At 41.6% G+C, this 24,622-nt stretch overlaps 1 protein-coding gene across 3 annotated transcripts in view; it reads right to left on the reverse strand.

The window, feature by feature from the left end:
* The window catches only part of EPHB1 (EPH receptor B1), a 409,064-nt gene extending 384,741 nt beyond the window's left edge, over nucleotides 1-24,323 (reverse strand). The window contains exon 1 of one of the 3 annotated variants that reach the window (XM_077488639.1): nucleotides 23,722-24,323. In XM_077488639.1, coding sequence (XP_077344765.1) covers nucleotides 23,722-23,779 — 58 coding nt within the window. In that variant the 5' untranslated portion in view covers nucleotides 23,780-24,323. The remainder of the gene's footprint in view (nucleotides 1-23,721) is intronic. The other 2 variants (XM_077488637.1, XM_077488638.1) reach the window with 2 other exon arrangements.
* Nucleotides 24,324-24,622: the final 299 nt, after the last annotated feature.

A 24,622-nucleotide genomic window follows, 5' to 3' on the forward strand; every position in this document is an offset into this window, starting at 1 on the left:
CACAGGAAATCTTTAAAACTATCTGACCTGGATGTCTGCAATGTGCAGGGCTGAAATGCTTACTTGACATTTCTGCTTTCTACTTAGCACAACCGCTCAGAAATCCTAGCCAAATAATTCTTAAACCTGTGGAGGCATTGCGCTATTTAAACATAACCTGTCACCAATCCTTTCCTCTGATTTGAGAGCTCTTTGACGTCCCCAGTCTGCAAATCTAACCAGTAAAAAAAAAAACAGTAATTTTAAAGATTGATGCTGTTTCAGCGAAAAACTGGCTGCTGCCGGTAGCATTTCCCCGAATGCTGTTTCCCAGACCTGCACAGGTATAATTATTGCTTCTTACAAAAGGCAGTGACATCACCAGAGAGCGAGAATGAAAGTCTTGTTTATCTGCCATATCGCCTCCCCAACAGCCAGAAATGTTTCCAAAAGGCCTGGACAACTAATGGGTCTCCAGTTGTTAAAGTGGAAGTCGAGGCAAAATGATTTTGTCGTTAGTAGCAGTCCTCATTCACGCAGTGCTCATTCACGCCAGCCATGTTGGCTGCCCAGCGCAGTCCCCGCACATAGATAGTATGAAAAAAGTTAGCATTTTTATGCAGAGCAGAGTGTTGTGATACACTACGCTGCACTGCAATGTGCTGCAGTGCATAAAACAATGTTATTGTGTTAATGTTATTTTATGATATTGTTAAAAAGTTAAAAAAATATATATAGTACAATGTACACAATGAACACAAGCAGGTGTGCATTATGCAGAACATAAGACGGACCTGCTGGTGTGAATGAGCCCTTTATCAGCATGCCTTACAGGTTACATTATTGCTTTGCAACAAGACTGTACCGCCTCCCCATCCCTTTAGAGTGTAAGCTCCATGAGCTCCTTATTCCTTCTGTATTGAACTGTATTGTATCGCACTGTTCCCCTTTATATTGTAAAGCGCAGTGTAAACTGTTGGTGGTATATAAATCCTGTATTATAATAATAATCAGGCACTATAGGGTTCAGTTACCCAAGATGAGTTTGACAGGTTACACAGTTACATAGTAAGTGAGGTTGAAGAAAGACAACAGTCCATCCAGTTCAACCTGTAAACCAGTGGCGGCCCATCCCTTAGGGGCACATGGGCGCTGCCCCCCCCCCCATCCATGCATCCAGCACCCTAATCCACTAATCCACATGCAAGATGCAAGGTTTTTTTTTAAGCACGTGATTGGAACGAGAGGCTCTAATAGGCTTCAAAAAAGAGTGGGCTCAGGGCGCAGAGCACTGCGCCCCAAGCCTACACAGTTGTGTGACAATAGCGAATTAATATTCACTATTGCCATACCGATTCTCCTGCCAGGCCAATCTATTGGCCTAGGATGAGGAGGGAGGAGACGCATGGCCGGAGGAGACGCAGGGGAAGCCCGACTGACCCACCCACCACCCGGCACTGTGACCCCAGAGATGGTTCACCTGCAGTGGCTCAGCCACATCCAGCACTCCCTAGCTCAGACAGGGGATGGGAGATCAGAGTTATCCCAGGCGGCAGGACATTTGCCTCCTAAAGTAAGGAGGCCTCCCACCTTCCCGTCCAGCCATCTTCCAAAAGAAAGGGAGGGTTGGATGTTGCTGGTTTGTGTTCCTGCCCTCTGCCCTGCATCTTTCACCCTGAGCTGCCACTGCTGTGAACTGGTGGTGCCATCGTTGTAAATTAACATGCTGGGTTAAAATTGCCTTACTGTAAAGCTTAGCATTGCAGCAATTTGTACTCGTCTAAGCGGCTGGCATGTTCGTTTGGAGATGGGCAATCAGGAAGCTGTAAAAATGTGGATTAAACTTCTGCTTTACTGCCCATTTGGATCCAGCCTAAAAGCTTTTCTGAGTGCCCTACAATACATTTTCAGTTACTCTGCCAATGGTGGGACTGTCCAGCGATATTAACATCTCTCCATCCACCTATATGGACCAATTACTTAATACTTGCCTGCGTGATGTGCACTGAATATTTTATAGAGCGAATCTCCTTCCTCTGTCACGTGACTCCATCACTGTTACCAAGCTGGGTCTCTAAATCCCTATTCCTAGGACAGTGATGGCGAACTTTGGCACCCCATATGTTTTGGAACAACATTTCCCAGGATGTTCAACTACACTGCAGAGTGCATGAGTATCATGGGAAATGTAGTTCCAAAACATCTGGGGTGCCAAGGTTTGCCATCACTTCCCTGGGCTGTACTTCTTAAAGCAGCAGAGAACGAGAATGCCTTTAGGAACTTGTAAGTGTCCCCAGAGCAGAGGAACCATAGCTCATACAATTCTTCCCCTTAAACCTGAATGCTGGGAAGCTTGATAACAAATCTGAACATGCATGAACCATGTACTTAATTTACGCAAACAACGACAGGAAACATCACTGAGAGATGTAGCTTATATAGGATTACATTTTATATTTTTTTCCTAAATGGTAGATGTGATTGCTCTTTAAAGAGGAATTATTTTCTATATCTTTTCTTCCAAAAATGTGAGAGATCTGTTTAAAATAAATAATGGGGTCTGTGCAATTGATAACAATAGACTCCCTATAGTCTATAATACCGTGAAATACTCACAATGCCTCTGGCAGCCAGAGGCCATAAGGTCTTTTTGACAAGGCTGTCAGAGTTTGGGAGCAGCAGTCTGAATTTTAAGATGGCCATATCATCTAGGTAGGGTCTTACGCTACTTAGCTGTTGGTAGATCTAAGAAACTGTACAATCAGAATGTATTGTGTGTGGCTAGCTTTAACGATAACTGCATTTATAAAAGTAAGCCCATGAGCTAATATTCAAATGAGCAAAACTGGCCAAATCTGAGCCAAAGTGAGCTCCTAAAAAATCACCTTGCCCCAATTCCATATACCCATAGTTATACCTATAGATAACTTTTTCTACTATACCTTTGATTCTGGCTAGATTACAAAAATGCTAAGCTTTTTGGGATACTTCATGATGTTCTAGAATTCCTCTTCAAAAAGGCTTTTTACTATTTTTTTTTTTTTTGTAACCGGCAGATATTATATCTTTTGATCAGAGTGGCACATTGCACTTTTAAATGGTCATATCAATCATGGTTCTGTGCCTAAAGAGAAGTCAAAGCATCTTTGGTGAGAGAAATTGCTCACTAATGTCTAATTGCCATCCAAAGTCAGCCTCAGCTATGGCTATGTTATTAGCTAACCAGCTACACAAAATTCATGAATGCATGGCAATTATGTTGTGTACGAAAAATCTGAAATCTGCATGTGGCCCTTGGGCTACTGATTGTGAAGAACCGAAAGATGTTAAATGTCAGAGCTGTTTGCATTTTTTTTTCTTTTGTTCTTTGGGGACCATTCATCTTTATTTTGTGGTAATCCTCAATTGCGATCCTAGCCACAGGAGCCCATAAAACAAGCATGACATCTCTGACAGCACAATGTTTAATGAGCATCAGCTTGATTCTGGTCCAAATGTACTATGAAAGGCTTCACATGACTTCCTCTCTGCTCTTCCTCCCCCCTGTTCATTATTAAGTATATCAATTTCCTCCCACCTGATATTAACCCATGTAATGCTATCCCACGTCCTCCTGATTGTCTCTGTAGATCCCTGTACAGCAATTAGCACTCTTAAAATCACGATTGGCGATGAGGCAGGAGCCTCACGGGAAAGACAAGGAGATTTCAGGTACATTTGTCTTGTATTAATGGTACTCGTAGACTCACTGAGAAAACCATTACCAGTGATCTGAATCCAGGCCAACACATCTGTATATGTACTAGGAACACACTGTATACCCCATTTAGAAGGAGGATTAATGTGCCTAAATGTTCAATAAAACATATGGGAGTAAGTCCTTCTGCAGAGAAAATATCATTTCTCTCTATATTTGAATCCATTACCATCTATGGGATCATACATTGCGCTCTCAAGTTAAAATGACTTCTAAACAATGAATTCCAAAGAAAAAGCACCTCTAGAGATTGAATGGATAAGCTGAATAGCAAACTAGTAAACATGACTTTAAAGAGCCATTAAAGCTAAAATTTAAAGAGAATTACAGATACATTTGATAAGGGTGCCAAAATGCTGGACATTCACTTCTGGCTTTGTGACCTTTAGTCCCACAGACAGATAGTGTCGGCGACCTCCCCTAAATGTCAAATGCCAAAAATGTCTAATAATTTGAGACAGTGAATTGCTACATAGCAAATTTTAAATTGCATGTCAGGGCAAAATAAATTGCATACAGTATACCCAAGATTTATTTCTTTATAGACCCTGCACAGAAAAATACCCATACATCTGCCAGAAATGCAGCTCCCAATTTCCTGTTGTAGACTAATACCACAAAGGATATCATAGAACTGATTTTTTTTTTTTATAACTGGCACTGGGCTTGCCCAGTTTGCTAAACTACTGAATCCCCCCCCCCCCCCTCCTCATCTCCACGGCATAGAGAATAAGGGTTTGTTCACACCAGCAGATGCAAGGTCTTTCTTTAACCCTCCCCACTTGTATGGGCTTGGGACCAGCATGCAGAATGTGGTAGTCAGTTTGTATACACATACTAGAGTCACTTCAGACAGGAGCCAGAAAACCTACCAGCATGCCTTTGGAGTGCGGGAGGAAACCAATGCATCTGCAGGAAAACCAAACATGGAGAACATGCAAACTTCATGCTGATAGTTTCCTGACCAAGATGTGAACCAAGGACCTCAGTACTGAAAGGCACAGGTTCTAACTACAAAGCCACTGTGCTGCCCCAGCAGTCTAGAGTCAACACGTCATAAGACCATGGAAGGGTCCACCGTAGGGTTGCCACCTGTCCAGGATTCACCCGGACAGTTCGGGTTTGGAATCATGTGTCCGGGTTTCAGACAGCCTGAAACCCGGACACATTATTTAGACTGGACTTTGGCCTTCAAGCAGGGTTGCTACCTGCAGTTGTCTAAGCTGAGAGTGTCTGTTACACATTTTCACTATGCCCAAAGCTAGCACTAACAATCCCCCCCAAACACATACACAGAAGGGAGAGGAGAGAGGGCTAGATCTGCACCTCTTTCCCCCACCCCCACCCCTCTGTGTCTGCCCACACTCCAATCCCTGGCGCTGTTGGGACCGGAAATTTGAAGTCCAGCAGCCTCAAATACATCTGGATTGAAAAGAGCTGACTGCCAAGGGGTGAGTGAGCTCACCATCCATCCCTGTCTGTAACTGAAGTCTTCCCCTTCTCTCTCCTGCCTCTAAGTGAGTACACTAAGGTAAATCAGAGTTCTCACAGCACCCCTTACATCAGAGTTCCCCTTTACACCAGAGGCTACAGTGTTCCCCCTACATCAGAGTCCTCCCCGTACATCAGAGTTCTCAGTGTTGCCCCTTAGATCAGGGTTCCAAGAGCATCCTTTATGTTAGAGGCCCCAGAGTTCTCCCTTACATCAGAGTCTGCAGAGTCCCCCCTTACAGTGAAAGGGAACTCTGCAAGTTCAAATGTAAAAGGGGAACTCTGTGGACCCTGATGTAAAGGGTGACTCTTGTTATTAACGCCATATGATTATGATTCAATAGCAAAATATATGTATCGTTTATACTATAAAAAAAATTGCCGTGGGCCGCTAAAGTGTTCGGGTTTGATTTGAACAAAAGGTGGCAACCCTAGTCCACCGCCCTGCATCAGACGTTATGACACCGAGGGACAGTCATCCGCCGCTGCATAGGGGAGCACTGTATGCTGAGGGGCTGCAGATCAGGTAATTAAAACTGTTTCTCCTATCCCTTAAAGTTTTAATAAACCCATGACCCTGCATGCACTATATCCGGTTTCCCACAGTACAGAGAACATGGAAATGCAATTATTTTAGTAAATATAACCTGCTAATATCTTTTCTCATCAGCAGTATATAGCAGTCTAGTGACTTCTATCAGTTTCTGGTTAAAGCTTGTAGGAGGAGTTTTCATTTTACTCTGACTGTCCTATGGGGCTGCAGGACCCATGACCCTCTGTCTGGACAGGGCCGATTGGCCCTGTGCTGATCACATGCACCCTCTCAAGGAAAAAAGAACTCTCTAGCAATACACAAACTATGTGCAGAGTGACTCCAAAGGCTTTGTCTTATCAGGAGATGGATTGGGGACTGTGGAAGAAGGGGAGGATCATAGAAAACAGGATCAAACAGCCTTTTTAAACAATGTAGAGCACGCATAGAGCAGGGACTTCAGCACAACCAGTGGTGCTCCAGTTTTACCTGGACAGGATCTTCAGCTTGTATCGGACCCTCTGCACACAGGAGTAAAGAAAAGCAGAACAGAGCAAAAGGGCATGTGACCAGTCCAAGCCCAACATCACTTGTGAGGATCACTCAACTGAGCTACAAATCAGGTGACCATTTTTCCCCTACTATCGTTCCTTGGATCAACCTGACTGACAGTTTTCCATTGTTGTCTCGTCCTATGGTGTAGAGTGTCAAGATCAATCATCCCATCCAGCGTTGCATCCCTGCAGCGTTGAACCACCAGAAACCAAGGATTCCGAGCTTGCTTGACCCATTGCCATACGGCATGTGTGTCCACCGTATCTGGTAAGAGTACCCAACTTCTTATCTGAGAATTCCTTGAAGTGTATACAGGCATTTAATCAGTTCACCTGGATTACATGTCAACACCCTGTCTGGAAGTTGATACCTCTTTTTTCACGCACTTGTTTGGACTTTGGTGTTCATTATTTGTGAACTCACACTGTGTTTCAGTTCTCTATTTTTTGCATTGCATGTATCAATGTTTGTGTTTGAGTGGTTTATACTCACAATATTATTGTCATTGAGAACTAATGATTCCTTGTCACTAGTAGGAATGAGCTCAGTGTTCCATTCGAACATCGGCCGTTCGTCTGTTCGGCAAATTCAGAACTTTGTAGACTGTTCGCAACAAATTTGTGTGGTACGAACAGCCTACAATGCACTACGCCATCGCAGTGCATTGCTGGCTCATGATTGGCCAAGCATGCACTGTGACCCCGCATGCTTGGCCAATCACAGCGCCGGCAGCGAGGAGAGCCATAATTGGCCACAATGCCAATTATAGCTCAGGGGGTTTAGTACACGCTCCACACTATATAAGGCCGCCAGCGTGGCGGCCTTGTGTAGTGTGCTCGCGTGCAGGAAAAGAGCTAGATAGGCAGGGACAGTGTGTTCTTTTCTCAGCCATCTGCAGGAGTTAGTGGGTGTTGTGTGCCCCCAGCGCAGTATACATCTGTATCTACCCTTTATTGCTGTTGCTCTCTGATACAGCCATCTGCAGGAGTTAATGGGTGTTGTGTGCCTCCAGCACAGTATACACCTGTATCTACCCTTTATTGCTGTTGCTCTCTAATACAGCCATCTGCAGGAGTTAGTGGGTGTTGTGTGCCTCCAGCGCAGTATACACCTGTATCTACCCTTTATTGCTGGTGTTCTCTAATACAGGCATCTGCAGGAGTGGGTGTTGTGTGCCTCCAGCACAGTATACACCTGAAGATACCCCTTATTGCTGGTGTTGTCTGTTGCATAGCTTGCATATTAGCCTTTAAAATTAGCACTTTTGATTTCGAACGTTCGAGTCCCATAGACTTTAATAGGGTTCTAAAGTTCGTACGAATTTTCAGTCCCTTCGAATGTTCTGGTGCAAACCAAACTGAGGGGTGTTCGGCTCATCCCTAGTCACTGGTCCCTTCATTGTGTGTTTAATTTTCTTTTAGTCACATGCACAAATCTTTCCATTGATTTGGTCGCATTATTTAGCACTACACTCATTTTTGTATATTGTTTTTGACTTTGTTTGAATGTTAGCAGCTATTGTGGTTTTTCTTGTTTGTTTTGGTTTAGCACAGTATTTTCTCCCCCCTTTTTTAAATATGCTAGCATAAGCTCAAATTATTACCATGGTATATTTTGCAACTCCGTGTAAGGTACCCTTTAATTATAACCGCCCGTAAAAAAAAAGTTTAGCAATGCCACGTGAAAATGTACCCTAAATGATCAACACACCAGAAAGACACCTCTGTGCATCCATTTTATGCTTGACTCTTCAAAGCACAATGGGAATAATGATAAGTCACAGAAAATTACAAAGAAAAAAAGGCAAGCAAAAAGATTATTTTTTGACCTAGTACATAGTCCTGCCGTGTGAAGGGTTGTTTCGTGCCAAAGAATGTTTCTTTTTATAAATAGGCATCTTTATCTCAACCTTAAAAGGTGTGTGCCTCTCAGATCCCCACTGCTTTACGCAAGGTTGCTGTCGGAGTCTTAACAAACGCAACATATGTTTCAAGAGCAGCTAGTGCATTTAATGAAAGAAACCCTGAGGAGCAAGAGAAAGGAGGAAGGCGGAGGAAGAAGGAGAGAAGGGGGGTGGAGGAGAGAGAGGAAACGTTATGGGGTAAGGACAGAGGAGAGGAAGAAGGAAAGATGGGGGATGTAAGGGAGAGTGAGCAAGAGAGACACAGAAAGAGAGAGAGAGAGTGAGAGTAGAGAGAGAGAGAGAGAGTAATGGGGTTAGAAGAAGGTGAGAAGAGGGCTGGAGGAGAGAAAGAGAACATTATAAAGTAAGGACAGAGGAGAAAAGGAAAAGAATTGGGGTGAGGGAGGGAGAGAGAAAGAGCGAGAGAGGGAATGACAGAGGAGAAGAAGATGGAGATCAAGGAGAAGAAGAAGGAAAAAGGAGGGATGGAGAAGAGAGTGGAAACATTATGGGATAGGAACAGAGGGGGGAAGAACAAAAGAAGAGAGCAGAGGAGAAAGAGAATGTAAGGACAAAGAAGAGGAAGAAGAAGAGAAAGGGGGGGGGGGGGGGTGTGGAGGGGATAGACAGCATTATTATCTTAGGACAGAGTGGCAGAAAGGGAAGTGTAGGATGGAGAATAGAGGGAATGTTACGGGGTCAGGACAGAGAAGATGGAGAAAGAGAAAGAGAAAGAGAGAAGGAGGTGGAGAAGAGAGGAAGAATGTTATGGTGTTAGGACAGGGGGGAGGAAGAAGTCTAAAAGGGGAGAAGAAGGGAAAGAGAATGCTATGGGGTATAAAAAGAGATGTGCAACCCAAGAGGCAACAAAAGAGAACAAGAGAATGGTAAAAATGCAAAAGGCCAAAACAAATACAACTTCTGGAATTTTAGATTCAACAAACTTACTTGGAACTTGGAAGCTAACTTATGAAAACTGAAGCAAATAAAAGTTGCTACCAAGAGCACCCAATCAAAGTCCAAATTTCATTTTCTATCGCACCTTAAACAATGGCAGCTAACATTATTTTTTGCTGTTTTGATCTGCTCCAAATTTTAAAATCAGGTCTTAAAAATTAATGAATTAATTACCAGATATTTATTCTACCATCTGGTTACAGAAGTAGGTGATTTTTGTTTCAGGCCACTATCTATATATTGATCCACACTTGGTTCTGAATGTGCAAAGATTATCATATAAAACACCATCACTTCAGCACTCAATCAGCCAAAACTTTCATACACGTCCCTCCATTCCCAACTGTCATTAGGACGGTAGTGCATTTTTGTAAACAGGTTCTCCTGTTTTTATATTTTACATTACACAGAATCCAACATCATGGATGTCTGCTCAAGGTTTCAATATGCATGCCTGGCCAAAACATGCATATATATTTATGTCTTGCATTAATCAGGACCTTTCACCATCATACAATATCTGTGGGAAACTTCAGAACTTTAACTACTGGGGCCCAAGAAAAAGGAAACACTGTATACACTGACCTGTGGGGTTGATTTATTAAAACTGGAGAGTGCAAAATCTGGTGCAGCTGTGCATGGTAACCAATCAACTTCTAACTTCAACTAAGTTCAATTAAGCTTTGACAAACCTGGATGCTGATTGGTTTCTATGCAAAGCTGCACCAGATTTTGCACTTTCCAGTTTTAGTAAATCAACCCCATTGTGTAGCTATAGAGATGATTGGAAAAATTGACAAGACCTTCTGTAACAAATGGCTTATAAACTCCAGGATTATAATAAACACTTAAAGTGTTACTAAACCCGCACCAGTAAAATCAGTCTGTATATGAAGTAAATCGTGCTTGTTATACTCACTGTGGAACCTAAGGGGTTAATCCTCTGCATTGTGTAAAAAAGGCTGTTTGATCTGGTATGCACAGATCCCCCCCTTCTTGCATTGTCTCCAAAACATGTCTGGATAAGACAGAGTTACTTGAGTCAGGCTGCACATGCTCAGTTTGGTGTGTATTGCCTGAGAGTTTTTTTTTTTCTTGGGAAAGTGCATGTGATCAGCACAGGGCCAATAAGCCCTGTCCAGACAGAGTATCAGGCGTCCTGCATCCTAATAGGTCACCCAGTGCAGTATGAAAACTCCTCCTAAAAGCTTTAACCAGGCACTGATAGAAGTCACCAGACTGCTATATACTGCTGATGAGAGCACATAGTTTAGTGTGTATTGCTAGAGAGTTTTTCTTTCCTTGGAACGGTGCATGTCATCAGCACAGGGCCAATTGGCATGGGTCCTGCAGCCCCATAGGACAGTCAGAGTAAAGTGAAAACTCCTCCTACAAGCTTTAACCAGACACTGATAGAAGTCACACGACTGCTATATACTGCTGATGAGAAAAGGTATTTAGAAGTTTAAATTTGCTAAAACAATTCCATTTCCATGTTCTGTGTACTGTAGGAGACCAGATATAGTGAATGCAGGGTCCTGGGTTTAGTAACACTTTAAGGTAGTTATTTATACTAAAAAATAAATGAAATTGTATCCCCTGCACAGCAAGACTCAGAAGGCTAACACTAGGAACCAATCAGTCTTTACTCTAGTGCACAACGCAAGGGAAATATGCATGTATTGTAAAGATATACTGGTTTGGTTTTTTTTGCCCCCCTTGGCTCCGCATTCAACCTATGAATCTCATTAAACGTAAATTAAGGAACGAGAATATTTCCTATTTCTCTATAGAGTAATGGTGAACCCAGTCATCAGAGAATTGATTTTAGATGTTGCAAGAGACTAGAACATTTCAAATAATGTTAATGGCAGGATGTGCTATTTCATCTGTGACCACAAGTTAACATTTTATGTCTCATTACATGTTAAGTATTTATAAATCACACTGTGTATTGGGTGAATTATGCCTGAGTTATATCCTTATATTTAACTAACAGCATTATCCGGAGCTTTCCTGTTTTGTGGGATTTGGCAACTCAGCTACAGATACCTGACCTCAGTGATACCCAGAGAGATCAGACAGACTCAAGCATGATAAGTAAGCTGTTCTAATTTTAATTTGGCACATTCACAGAATAAGTATACAGGTATGTAGGTTGTATCAAGATATAAAATTGACCAATCAAAGCATAATATCACTACAGCAAGCATTGAGTTCATTGTCTTGTGATCATGGTTCATCATAAGAGGATATTTATTTCTTGTGGCTTGATGTGCCATTCAAAAATAGTGTCCAGATGTCGATTTCCAGGAACTTATTTGCCGCAGGTTCTCCACACATAAATTATACGTTTCGGTAAGTCATCGGAATTATTTTTGCAATATGCCAAGTGTACATGTAGAGGAAAACACAAGCACAGAATACAATTCTTATACTCAAGCGATTTTGTCTCTAAACGGCCATCTTGTTTTGCCAACTCATCTGAATGGCTGAATGTGATTAAAATTGTGCAACCATTGTTGGGCTCAGCAGCTATTTTAGCAAAACTAAATGGCATCCTCCATAAAAAACAAAAAAAACAAATGTACAAGTATCAATATCCCTCTTTACACAAATTTGATTTTATTGATTGAACAAACTTAAAAAAAAAAAAATGGAGAAATTCAAATTTATATATTCAATTTCCTAAAGATAATAAGAGAAAATGGAACAGAGGAAATGTTGATTGCTTTTACTTAGAAACAATAGCTGTGTACCATGGATATGCCTGATGAATATTATTAATGTGTTGTTATTACAGGACAAAACAACAATAATTTTTATTATTATTATATTATTATTTGTTATAATTATTTAAAGTTATGTATTATATTATAATTTATGATTTCGTTTTTCAAACTTTATCATACCCGGGATGTCTACTAGACTCTTGTTTGGACAGATTTAAGTGAGTTATTCCTAAGAATTACAGGCCTACAATTTAAAACGCCAAAATTTCCATGCAAAATAATTGTACCGCTTTCAGCATCAAAAATCAGACATAATCATACCGCCAGGGAGGTTAAGCCTTAGTTGATCTTTGCTTCAGAAATGGACTGAACACAATTCTGCCTAATCAAGGCTATGATGGTTGGAGGTTATCTGTTGACCCAACGATGGTGTTCGTGAGACACATCCATTCAGCTGTATCTGACTCACAGCAGTTCTATGGGCCAGCTGTCTGGGCACCAGGTCTGATTCACTGGGGATGCCTTTTCAGTGGAATTTTCTTGGCCATTTTTTTTTACAATGTAGGTTGTCGGGTCTTTTCTCAATCGTCCATTTGCACAGCCTTGGAACCAGCTGCCAGAATACCATAACAAGTGCATAGCCAATTTGTACATACATACATACCAGGCACAATAATCTGCCAACGTGTCTTTTGAGGTTGAGAGGAAAGCGGAGTACCCGGAGAAAACCTGCTAAGCCCCGGCAAGCTTAAGGAAAAAAATGCAAACTCAATGCAGATAGTGTCCTGGCCAAGATTCTTTCTAGAAAATGTTGTCATCTTTATTAAATCAGTGAATCATGTTCTTCCCATTTGTATTCTTTCCTTCACATTGTACATCTTTCCTACAAGCTGTACTCTGCACTTATGGCGCAATAATGGAAAGAGAAAGAAGCTAATGGAAGTGCGGTCTCATTTAACACGCAGATTGCTACTTGTGCCTCTTTTGAAATGAAACCATGCAGAATAAGTGACAGGTGCAAAAAGACTACTTCTACTCAATGAGGCATAAGATGGCTCTGACACAGCATAAACACCATCACACCCCCTCACATGTCAACCAAGGGAACTCTTTTATACCTTAAAAAATGCACAGCAACTATCTATTGGGGGATGGAGAGAGGGCATTGAACTGGCTGTATATTGCCAAGGAAAGGAATGCATTGTGATTGATAAATGCTGCCGTGGAAAGAGAAAAGACCCTACATTTACTAACTAAGGCCATGCAAGGTCATTCTCTTCTATTACCTCTACTCCGTTTCTTTTAATGGGAAAATACGGGGCTGGTGAAGACTGCATGATGTGAAATATTTTAGACTGTGAAGTACAGCAATGCCTTCTTAAAACAGAAGGTATTTAAATGGAATCACTTCCATCACAAATCCATAAAACAAGGGGTTTTATCCACTGTAGGTAGAGCCATACACATTTTTTCTTTTAGTTCCATTGTTCAGATGTGAATTGAGCCATGTATCCAGCTTGCATGCAGCTGTATTTGTTAGCTCTGATATAAACCATAGAAACTATGATTTCTAACTCTCTATGGCTCAAGGGATGGCAAAGAAGTGATAATAACTGGGAATCCATCCACATTTTTCCCTACAAAGCAACATGGCAGTCACTAAGGTTCATTCACATTTGGGGTGTGGCAAATTTTACTGAGCATGTCACATTTTGGCGCCCCTTAAAGTGATATTAAAGGTGAAATAAAAAAAAATAATAATAATAACAAACATGTTATACTTACCTGCAGTGGTTTTGCACAGAGCAGTCCCAGTCCTCCTCTTCCCGGGTCCTCCACTGCCACCCCTGGCTCCTCCTCTTCTCCGACTAACCCCCGTAGCAAGCTGTTTGCTATGGGGGCACTTGTGTGTGCTTGCTCTCAAGTCCCACTCTGTGTCCATAAGACACACAGAATGGGACTCAGCATGCTCCCTCCTCACTGGCTGTGATTGAAAGCCACAGCAGCCAATGGCCTCCGCTGCTGTCTCTCAGCCAATGAGGAGGCAGAGACCTGGGAAAGCAGCCACTCTCATGCATATCACTAGATCGCGATTGGTAAGTATTAGGGGGGCTGTGGGGGAAGGCTACATACTACATTTTTGTTTTTATCTACAGGCAAAAAAGTATGTAAAAAACCTTCAGCCTTTAAAACCACTTTAAACCTAATGGAATTGCAGTGTAACCATGGGGTAACCACTCTGCATATTGTTTCAGCACATTACTGCAATGCAATATGCCCCTTGGCATCGGAAAAAACAGGGATTTACAGCATCACTTCCTGAATGCCTGCAAACTGTCGCTCAACTTCCTCTGAAAAGTGATACCACCATGGACATCTTCCTAATACCCTTCGTTTCATATCTGTAAGGGCTTTAGGGGTGCAGTGGGAATACGAAAATTAAGGGACTGATCCTTCTCAATGTACTAGTACAAATGCACTATGATCTATATCTAATAGCCTGCACCAATTTGATTTCAGTCAGTAATTATGTCTAACTCACGTGTAGTGTTATGTACTATGTCAACTGGTATACTGTATTTCTTCCCTTTTATGACAATAAAGCACCTTTGATTGTTAAAAAAAAGAAGAAAAGTGATACCACCACTTCTTCAGAGGGGCGGTAAACTCCAATGTCAGTGTAAACTAAGGCCAAGTGCTATGGGGATCAAACACTAAATTGCTAAGGAGACATAAAGAAACAAAAGCAAAGAGCCTCTTCTAGAATATGGTAAAACAAAGCAATGGCTTGTCCTAAATTCTGTGGCTGATTTATTTTGCATGCACAGTAAGTGGAGCAATGAAAATCATTTCATTATGTCCCTATGACCAACTGTGCTTTCAGAACTGCTGATGGAGGACTTTTTGGTTTCTTTTGACCTACCTACCAAAACATTATTATTTTGTAAACATATTTTTGAGCCAAAATTGTGTTTTCATGCCTGAATAGATCCCCCTGTCCACAAGTGATCATATGAGGACATTATACAATGACATCGCAATAATATTTTACATCTAATATCCAAGCAGTTCCACATCGGAATGTATAATTACTGAATGTGTGACGTTATTGTGAACCCATAAGGAAGCCTTTATCAACATTGTATAACCCAGAGGAACTCTTTAAATAGTTTTTAGTCCTCAGAGAACCTCTGCTAAAATTCATTCTTCAGGGGTCATTGGAAAGAATGTTCCTTACGCTGGTAGTGAGTGGAAATAATGCACCCTTTAAAGTGTCAGACAATAAAAATAATGCAAATCTTACATTTGTGGTTAAGAATGTCACCCTTACAAACAGCTAAAAAAATCATTGGTGTAATGCATATGGCTGTGCGGTGTGGCCAAGAACTTTGCAGGCACCAACAGATGTGAGGTTAATGTGAGACCACAGCTCAAGGAACCCCAAGCAACCTCTGAAGGAACCATAGGGCTCCACAGGACCCTGCTTGAGAATGGTTGATATAAGGGTATACATCTTTATAGAATGTCACTTGAGGACTGTAATGTTTCACTTAAAGTGTCACTAAACCCACATCACTGAAAACTATCAATTAATGCTGTATTACATGCTATTCATGCTTACTCAATCAGTAGGAGATCCTGCTGTTCTCTATCTCCCCCTTCTGTCCATGTTCCCAATGCAGCTAGGAACTTTGCAGAGCAGTGTTGGCAGCTCCTGCATGTGCTCAGTTTGTGGTGAATTTCTTTGCTAAACATTTCCTATCTATCACATCTGACAGCCCACTCCCTCCCTCCTCCTCCATGCCCACTAACCAGCTAAACGCTTTGGAGACAGGGGCAGACTGACCATTCAGCCACTCGGGCACTGCCTGAGGGCCCCCAGGGGGCCCCATCAGGGTTGTCAGCCTCAGTAAAACCAGGGACAGTATGTAAAAATCTGTGTTTTTTTGTATATCTGTCTCTGAAATGTTCCTTACCGACATCCTGTTGGTCTAAAAATCCCAAGATTATAGCTGGCCCACCTCTCCAGTACCTTCTCAGCCAATAGAAACATGTCTGTGTATACTGTGTGATTGTATACTGTGTGTTTGTGTATACTGTGCGGCCCCATAATCTTTGATTGCCTGGGGGTCCCATAATCTCCTATTGCCCGGGGGCCCCATGAGTTGTCAGTCCGCCCCTGTTTGGAGGCAGGATATTACATCTTGACTGATGGAGGCTTCACCTCCCTCTAATTCTAATGCCACATACACACGATCAAATTGTCCGGCGTACTTAGTCCGCCGAAACTCATTTCACCGGACAATCCGATCGTGTGTGGGCTTTCTCAGCGTAAAGTCCGGCGGACTTAGAAAGTAGTTTTGCAGTGCAATCTTTCCGCCGACTTGGGTTTTCAGCAGACAATAAGTTTGTGAGTATGCTAGTCCAGCGGACTAAGAATGACGCATGCTCAGGAGCAAGTACGAGAAGGAAGCTATTGGCTACTGGCTATTGAACTTCCTTTTTCTAGTCCCGTCGTACGTGCTGTACGTCATCGCGCTAGCAAATGCCGGACTTTCTGTGTGTCCGTGTGTGGCCAAGTCCGTTCGGTAGAAAGTCCGCCGGACTATCCGCCGGATTGTTTGCCGGACTAAGTACTCCGGACTATTCGATCGTGTGTACGTGGCATAAGACACAGTGGGGGCTATTTACTAAAGGAAAATCCACTTTGCACTGAAAGTAAAGTCGATGTAGATCCGAGGGCGACATTCAAGGAAAATAAAAAACAGCATTTTAGCTTGCACATGATTGGATGATAAAATCAACAGAGCTTCCCCTCATTTCAGATCTACCCCTTAGATTGAGAGTGACTGCAATTCCAAGTGCACTTGCAGTGCAAAGTGAATTTGCCTTTCGTAAATAACCCCCAGGGTGTCGGAGGTGTCAATCCTCAAAAAAGTAGCAACAGAGACCCCTTTGGACAGCAGCACTGTCAATCTGGCAAAAGAGTACAGCTAGATGTACTAGCAAATTTAGATCAACTTGACTAGCAAGTTAAATTCAAACTCTTGCTAACACTTTTTGAGCAGTTAACCATTTTAGATAAATATTGATCAGTGTAAATAACCCTATCAGTGTTAAATGAATTGTTTTGACCCTCTAACTGCCATATTTCCTGGACAGCTTGGCCTGTTCAAAGGGAGTTGAAAATTACCAGACCTACTGGCCACATCACCAAATGAAAATAAAGGAAGTAAAAGACTAAAAGAAAAAAACAAATGCAGCTACATCTACTGCTTTAACAATCCCCTAATTGTTTTTGTGGATATACTTTAGCTTTCAAGTACTTTAACGTTCAAGTTAAAGTACAAAGTTAAAGTTTAATTTCAAAATTATCCAGAAGAATTGGATTTTGTCCACATTTTAATCAAAAGCTAAAGGGCTGTACCAGAATACCTAATACTCCCTGACTTAATCACTCCTTGGACCTTAATGCAAAACACTTTAATCCTGCAGAGTGATGAAATATAGAGTAAGAGCCCGCAGTGTATTGGGGAATTCCATAGCACTCAGACACAGATTTCTCTCATTTATCAGAAATACCGTGTTCTCCCCTCTGTCTCTCTAAGCCTCCCATTCGGTGCAATCTGTGTGTGAATTCTGCTGGGAGATACAGCTCTTCCACTACGAGCCGCTCTTCTGTATGTAGAGACAGTTCCATGATTGTGCAGCTGTCCTGACTTAGAGGAGGCAGAACACAAAGAACATACAATTGCTGACACTGACCCATCTTGTACCAATGTACTTTTGGCTAAAACGTGAGTGCTGTCCGCTCTCCAACACATTGAGTCTCTATGGCCATTTTCAAGCATTCCTATTACTATTATTTTGAGAACAGATCAGAACTGGCCAAGTTCTCAAAATAAAAGCAATACATTTCTGGTATAATAATATTTTCTGGTGCCAAATCTAGTCTATCATGTCTAGGGAGATGTTACTGCTCTAAACCATGCTCCCATCTTCAACCCAACAAGCTTGAGGCCAAACCAAGTACATAAAAGCAATGTAATCGTATCATCCTTACGCCTTTGTGCGGAGCGAAATAACTAATTTGGCTCCAAAATCATTAATGTAAACAATTTAACTAAGCAAAAGCTCACTTGGTTGTTTTGGGAAAATTTCACATTCTTGAAGAACAACTATGGCTTTTTTGTTGTTTGTTTTGGATGGAGTGGAGACGACTTAGAACTTTTGTCAGGCTTTACTGCAGTTTTTATTCCATAAAGACATTAAGTAGTGGAAAATCAGGATGAAAACAAGCCACGTTTTCAGTAAAATTCAAGAGGGTTAGAACCTCTGTCAGGATATTATAATTGCCTCCAGTTCAGTTCAGGTGAAAGCTGCTCCTAGGCTGTCCAAGATGTGAGGTGGCATAGCCATAATGGAAGCATGGACATCAACACAAATTTGACCGGGGTATTTACTTTATCCATGTCTGTTCAAAACTAAAAAAAAATGGTTTAATAGGGGGTTTATTACATAAAGTTCTATTTTATAAAGTGCATTCAAAGCAGACCTTTACCTGAAAATTACACTCGTCGCTATTTTCTTCTTCCTATAGCCTGTAGCTGCGGACTTAATTATCGCATAGTCGGATAAAGTTCCTCTTTAATGAGGCCCTGCAAAGTGCACTAATTCACAGTAACCAAACAGAAATTATATTTTATCAAATTAAATATCAATTCAATAATTTTGTTTTTATAAGGTCAGTGCTGATACCCATTAATAACCATTACAAGTTACTACATATCATACAAGTCATTAAAATGTAAGTTCACTTTTAATAATGAACCTTTTCCTACAACACAAAGTCTTACTTGTCCAGGTTCAGACAATGCTCATAGCCCATGGCTATATCACACAGTCTTGTTGTCCAGGTCCAGAGAGTGATCAAAGGCCAATCCTCATAGGCATAGAAAGTGCTCATAGGCCATGGCTACATCACACAGCCTAGCTTGCCCAGGTCCAGATGGTGCTCCTAGGCTAATGATCAAAGTTCCATACAGTGCCCCTAGGCCATAAATACACCACACAGCCTGCCTTATCCAGGTCCAGACAGTCCTCATAGTTCAATGATCCTAGGTACAGACACTGCTCATAGGCCATTGCTACATCACTCTGGCTGGCTTTCCCAGGTCCAGATAATGCTCAAAGCCCGTGGCTACATCACACAGCCTTCTTTGCTCAGGTCCAGAAAATCCAATGCACCTACATACAGACACTGTTCTTAGGCCATAGCTACATTACACAGCTTGGCTTGCCTGGGTCCAGATAATGCTCAAAGACTATGGCTACATCATTCTGTCTGGTTTTCCTGTGTCTAGACAATGCTTTAATGCTATGGCTACATCACACAGCATGGCCTTCCCAGGTCCAGACAGTGCTCAAAGGCCATGGCCATATCACACAGCCTAGTTTGCCCTGGCCCAAACAATGCTCTTTGGCCAATACTCAAAGATCAATACAGTGCTCATAGACCATGGCTACATCACACAGCCTGGCTTGCTGAGGTTCCAGACAATGCTCACAGGTCAGTGCTCAAAGATCCATACAGTGCTCATAGACCTTGGTTACACCACACAGCCTGACCTGCCTTTTTTTTTCACTCAGTGCTTGCAGGTCCAGACAATGCTCATACAGTAGGCCAAGACTACATAACATAGCCTGGCTTTCCCAGTTCCAGACAGTTGACTTGTAGGTCATGGCTTCATAACACAGCCTGGCTTAAACTGTTCCAGACAGTGCTCGTAAGCCGTGACTTCATAACACAGCCTGGCCTGCCCTTGTTCACATAGTGTACTAGTCCATGGCTACATCACACAGCCTGGCTTGCCCAGGTCCAGACAATGCTCATAGGTCCAGATATTGCTCAAAGGCCAATGCTTATAGGTCATGGCCACCAATACTTTCTATAGAGTTCAACGTAATGCATACACATAAGAGTACGAAAAGCAGCATAGGCCCAGAAGAAAGCTGGAACACTGCCTGTCCCTTGGAGAGCCAGCAGTGTGAATTAGTAGTGTTAGAGCCAGTGCTGACTGACATCAGTCTGAGACACTTCTGAAATCATTGAGAATTCACTGCAGGTGCAGTTGACATGCTGCAGCTGCTTTTGCATTCCTATAGACTTGTATGGGAAGAAGCAGTTCTGAAGTGAACAAAAGCCTGTCGACACATGCCCTTATATTTACAAATGATGAAGAGGGCCTGGTGGGATGGAGAAAGACTTCACTGAAAAAAATGATCTTGCGTTATTTAAAAAAGTGCACTTTTAAAACACCTTTTGACCTTTAATATGCCAACACAAACCAAGCTGGTTGGCTAATGTAAATTTTCACCTTCTTGTCTTCTGCTGTCTTTAAGGATCTCAACTGGCATTCCAATTCCACCAGTTCTCATATCTGTCTGCTGCCCGGTAAAGCATTTTGCAGACTCTCAACAAATATAGAAAGCTTCCAGTGGATATGCATAATCTCTAGGCTAGTTCATCATGGCAAGAAGGGATAAGCTAGGAAAAAACACATATAAAAAGGTACACCAGCCTCTTTCATTTTGTATTTGCTCATAGATGCATCAAGAAGGCTAGTTCTGTATAGAAATTGTGATTATAGGACTTCTGGCATTGGAACAACCAGGTATGACCAGCAACCATGTAATAATGTTAATTATTATTTATATCTCAAAGGTGCCTACTAGTGTACAAATAAAGCTACCTGATCATTATCCTCAGATTTGGACAACAAACTTTTGAAACCTCTGTCCGATTCTTTACTCTTATTTGTTGATAGTTTTGTGTTTTTAGTTTTTTTTATTCTTATTTTTTGTTATTCCTGTTTCCAGAAATGTTTTTTTTCCCTGCAGACTTTAGCCTGTAAATGTTTATGGGTCAGATATAATTAATAACCTGCCAACATGTTCCAGCTGTTAAGAAAAGCACGGCTCAGTGTTGTATTACCCCAAGGCATTTGTGAAACGGGCTCCTACTTTTCATAATCACAATATAAATAAAATCCCCTGAAGGCATGTGATATAATAAAACCAGAATTGAAAACAAATATCCCTTAATCTGGTCAAAAAAAAAACACACCAAAAGAAAAATAAAAGATTTGGATTGAAATCTCAGCTACATAAGAGTCTGCTTCGGTTTCATTACTGCTGCACATTTATTGCGTCTGAGAAAATCCAATGCATGGCCCCAGGCAATGCTTATGGTAATGTGGACCATGTAACACCCTGTACTGCTAAACCCCATTTCTAACACCAGATACACAAATCCAGACTTTAGCTGTGAACACTGGGTCTGAGGAAGTAAAAAAAAATAGGGGATTGCCTATAGGAACCAGATTTTCGCCCCCCATTTTTTGACCTGCATAGAACATGGGTTCTCACTAGCAGCTCTAGGCAATGACTTTACTTTTTCTCACTCTTATTTTCAGGGATCTGTCCAGGTCACAAACCTTTCAATAAGCCTATATAGAGCATGACAATGGACAAAAGAAAAAACAAAACAAAAAAAAAAACACATTGCCCCACCGCAACCAGAATTCAGATTCCTCTGGCTGATCAGGGAATGATGACTGACGATTGGCTTGTTGAATAAGCCCCAGCGCATGGTATATGTTCTCTACAACCAAACGCCATTATGATTCCTTCGGCTGTTTAGAGAAACCTGATCGATGATTGGCTTGCTGAATAAGCCCCCATGCGTGGTATACCTTCTCTACAGCCAAAAACCTATAGAAGACCCATATGTTCCATCACCATACCCATGCTACTAGCAGACACAGACGCAGAAACCTATTTATCAAATAGACTGGTAGAGTAGGAAGTGCTGGGAATACTGTAGGTCCTATAAGGTGAAATAACTACAGTGGGGAAACCATTAAAAAAAATTAGTGTAAATGCATTAAAAGGGGAGTGTTTATCACATACGAGAAGTGCGAGGGACTCACACAACATAGGAGAAGTCACAGACTGCTAAATGATGGGAGAGAAAGAACAGGGGTTTTTCAGGGAAATAATGGGAATAAAGATACAGATGAGACATAAAAGACAGATTAAAGATTAAAAAAAAAAATGATATATATATATATATATATATATATATATATATAAATATTTTTTTTTTATAAATGTACATATTTGATATTTGCCTAAATGATCTAATTATATATATATATATATATATATATATATATATATATATATATATATTCATCCATCCCTTTAGATTGTAAGCTCTCATGAGCAGGGCCCTACTAACCCTCCTGTATTGAATTGTATTATAACTGTAATCTTGTTTATTTTGAAAAGCTGCGCAAACTGTTGGCATTATATAAATCCTATATAATCACAATTAATTATGTGTGTGTGTATATATATATATATATATATATATATATATATATATATATATATATATATACATTTATACACACATACATTTATATATATATATATATATATATATATATATATATATGATCAGTATATACATATATATATATATATATATATATATATATATATATATATATATATATATATATATACTGTGACGCAAACTGCTGGCATTATATAAATCTCATATGATAATTATGTATAGTGCGCTGAATGTACCTACAAGTCTTATTGGTTAGACATTCCAAATCTATGATATATTTGTGAATACAATCTATATTGTGTGGAAGGAACCCTAGCTGATTAGACATCCAGAGAAGGGGGCAGCTTGGCACAGCTGCAATGAGTGACAGCACAAAGTCCCGTGACAGCGGAGCGGGTACATGGTGGTGTCTGTGGTCACGCTCAGCAGCCTAGACACCTAGACTCCCAGCAAGTATCTATCACCCTCATCCTCTACCTCCCAGCCATGCCCTGCTATCCCCACCATCACCCTAGGCTGCTTTTAAAGAAATTCAGCACTGCAATGCAGCTCCATCCTTTTGGCAGGGGAAAGTAGATAGGAAAACAGAGGACATGTAAGCAAAGGGAATGGTTATAGGAATGGGGGGGGGGGGGGGGGGCACCACCAGCTTGGTACCAAGACAGGTGCCTCTGACGCCAACTGAGAATCTATAACCATCTGTAGGACAGAACGAAATCTATCAGCCAAGACATTTTGCACAGGCTAGAAAGCACACATTGATTTAACACTAACAGAAGGGGCCATTTATCTTTCCCCACTGAGACACAAGCGACACGTTTGCACCTCATTTTCGTAATATATCTATTTAATTAGTTCTCATGCCATGGAAAGGCAATCTCACCAAGCTGACGATGTGGGAATCACAAAGCTCCCTATCTATAGTGATATGGTAAAGAGTCAGCTGGTGAAAAGGACATTTATTTTTGTTTGGGAAAGCAGAGGGTATCCATGTAGCCTCTCCATCTGTCACCAGAAAACTCCTACAAATGCTGTCCTTGTCATGTACGCTCTATATAAATGTGGATGTCTGATCCACAACCAACCTCTTGAACTTGAGTACCTTGTTGCTTCACTATAACAGGTGCTTCCCTACCAGTACACATCCTATTGAGAGCAGAGCTTTAACTTTTATAGCGGTGTGCAGCGTTATGCTATCAATCTCTATACAAGGCATTGCTGGACCCAAGAGCTCACAATTTAACAAAGATAAGAGTTATTTAAAGAATGCAATCGCCGGTTTCCCCAGCCTGTCCACCTCCATCAGAAGCACAACAGTTATGGGTTATCAAAATCATCCCTAGATATAAAATAGGGCCCAGATCCATTTAACCCTTACAGCACCAGGCTTACCTTCTACTGCTTGAACTTGCCAAATCAGAGACAGGAGCAGCATCCAATTTAGTTCCATTGTGGGATGCAGAGGTTACTTTTACCAAAATGATGACAGGGCTATATATATATATATATATTTATATATATAAAAAAAAATAAAAAAAATTCTAGCAATAATAAAACTGAAGCCCAGAATCTTCAAGATGCTCCTTTGGAAATAACAAGCTTAAATCCTTATTAGGTGGCATAGGATTGTCCAGTCTTGCTGCAGCAGAGCATCGCTCAGGTCCCAGGATGGAGATGCATATTCCGGCACTGCATGCATGGATGTGATTGCAGCATGCATGACAGCGAAGGGTTGGATGTGTGCACAGGGTAGCAGAGGATGGAGGCTGAGTGTCAGTGTGCACAGGATAGTAGTGGATGCTCCCAGGCTATGTGTGCATGCTGTGTCTGGATGTGTGTGTGCATGGTGCTGGGGGGGGAGGGGGGAATCTCTTACAAGGATATCCCAGGTTCACATTGCAAGCAGTAGTAAAGTGTTGAGCACTGAGTCTGGGGAAGGGGGGTGAATGATCACCCCCCACTCTACACAACTCCCCTCTTCCAAATCCACCCGTGTGCCCCCCCTCCTCTCCCATCCTGTCTGAAATCTACACACCCCTCACACCTCCCAGCCAATCAAAGAGCACAAGAAACACTCACCCCCCCCCCCCCCCCCCCTCCCCTTCCCCAATCAATAGGAGCCCCTCCTTCCCCCTGCTATTGTTGAAAGAAAATTACTTACATTGACCTGTAGAAAGAAAGAAGCACTGCTGGCCTGGTTTGTGCGGCACTGCCATCTTGTGGCCGATATTCATAATTGCAGGCACAGTTTCGCTGTCGTAGCAGACTATGATGCAGGTGGGGGGAGAAGGTA

Source organism: Lithobates pipiens, unplaced genomic scaffold (genome assembly GCF_037356315.1).
Source record: "Lithobates pipiens isolate NorthernLeopardFrog02 unplaced genomic scaffold, aLitPip1_a1.2 Scaffold_18, whole genome shotgun sequence".
Classification (NCBI taxonomy): domain Eukaryota; kingdom Metazoa; phylum Chordata; class Amphibia; order Anura; family Ranidae; genus Lithobates; species Lithobates pipiens.